Source organism: Morone saxatilis, unplaced genomic scaffold (genome assembly GCF_004916995.1).
Source record: "Morone saxatilis isolate NCDOM2014 unplaced genomic scaffold, NCSU_SB_2.0 Contig8, whole genome shotgun sequence".
NCBI classification, from domain to species: domain Eukaryota; kingdom Metazoa; phylum Chordata; class Actinopteri; family Moronidae; genus Morone; species Morone saxatilis.
In genome coordinates, this window is record NW_023340257.1 from 23,798,477 (window position 1) to 23,800,198 (window position 1,722).

The 1,722-nt window shown below is 40.8% G+C and overlaps 1 protein-coding gene across 1 annotated transcript in view; it reads right to left on the reverse strand.

The window, feature by feature from the left end:
• The window catches only part of bckdha (branched chain keto acid dehydrogenase E1 subunit alpha), a 9,665-nt gene that overhangs the window by 5,379 nt on the left and 2,564 nt on the right, over window positions 1-1,722 (reverse strand). The window contains exons 5-6 of the mRNA XM_035679687.1: window positions 533-694; window positions 232-438 (exon numbers count right to left, since the gene is read on the reverse strand). Of these exons, the coding sequence (XP_035535580.1) occupies window positions 232-438; window positions 533-694 (369 nt within the window). The remainder of the gene's footprint in view (window positions 1-231; window positions 439-532; window positions 695-1,722) is intronic.

A 1,722-nucleotide genomic window follows, 5' to 3' on the forward strand; every position in this document is an offset into this window, starting at 1 on the left:
GTAATCATGAAGAGGACGAGGTCATCTTGTAATAAAGATCTCATGAGGAAAACGCTGTGTTTTTGTATTTTCATTGCATTTTGAATATGGCATATAAATAGTGAATTTTAATATAAAAATATTAACGATTAATCGAAAAATCGATCGTTAATTCTCCCGACGATCGACTAAGACAATTTAATCGAATGCCCATTCATCACTACTGCATATAACTGCACCGAGGCTTCTCACCAATGCCATCTCCCCTGTACTGCTCGTTGGTGGGGGTGGAGATGGCGTAGCCGTTGTTACGACAGAAGAATATCAGTGGACATTCGAGGGTGGCAGAGAAGTTGAAGCCGGCGTGTGCGTCCCCTTCGCTGGCTGCTCCCTCTCCGAAATAACAGATCACAGCACGGTTCATGTTCTCTCTCTTGTAGGCGTATGCAGCTCCAGCAGCTGAAACAGACACATCAGGCATTAATATACATTCACAGGTGTAAGCATCGTCTTCAGAGGCTGGAGAGGTTTACGCACAGGGTGTACAGCTCACCTTGAGGAATCTGAGTGGCCAGAGGAGAGGAGATGGTGACAAAGTTCAGGTCTTTGGAGCCGTAATGGACAGGCATCTGCCGGCCCTTGCCGAGGTCATCGGCGTTGGCGTAGCACTGAGCCATGAACATATCCAGAGGAAAACCCCGGTACATCAGCACTCCTGTAGGGCCGCAAAGGAATTATGGTACTGTTGCTCACAATGGAGAGGTTATATGGACAACACAAGAGTGAAGCAGTGGTAAAGAGGGGAGTGCAGACGGTGACAGCAGTTAGGTCGGCATACGGATGGAGAGACGGTTTTTAGCTCTACTGGTTTTCCTCCTCCTGTGTCTATTTTACACACTTTTCTCTCAGAAACAATAAAACAAGTAGTGCTGTGTGGTTAATGACTCTTAAACCCACCCTGTATATATGCATTACATTAATGCACTCACGTTGGTTTTTCTATCCTGCACATTGTAAAAATCTTCCCTGTACAGCTTTAGATCTTTTTATATATATATCTTTATTTATTTATATTTCAAAAAGTACTTGATGATTGTGATTTTTATGCACAAACACACCAAGGAAAGATTCATTGTACGTGTAAAAACTTACTAGGCAATAAACCCGATTCTGATTCTGATTAAAAGTATTTCTGAATGGTTGAGTTACTTTAAAATCAGGTCACTACTGCTGGTAAAATAGATTATAGAACAGTGTACTCTTTCTGATGTGATGAATAAGCACAAGTTTGGATCTAAACTAATCTTTTGAACAGTTCTCCGTTTCCCTTTTTTAAGGATGTGTAACTTTGTTCAAGATACGCCGTCTATTTGTGGATGTATTTTTAGTTGTAAAGAACTTCAGCTGCCGTTAATACAAAACGTGATGTACAAATAAAGACTGACTTTGTGATTTTTCTGAATGACTGAACACCTGAGTGACTGATAGAATGTGACATTGGGTGTGTGGCACACAGGTCGTGGGATTCACTGACTGAATGAAGCATTGTTTCCCTGAAATATCATCGGCCACGTGATTATTGTGAGCACTGGCTCCCATGGTGAGTTATAATGCAGATAAACTACTACAAAAAATGAGATGTTAAAGTAGAAAGTTAAGAAAAAGTAAATTATTTTAATCACGGAATATCAAAACTTTAAAGTAAAAGTAACCCTGTATCTAGGGCTGGGCGATAAATCGATT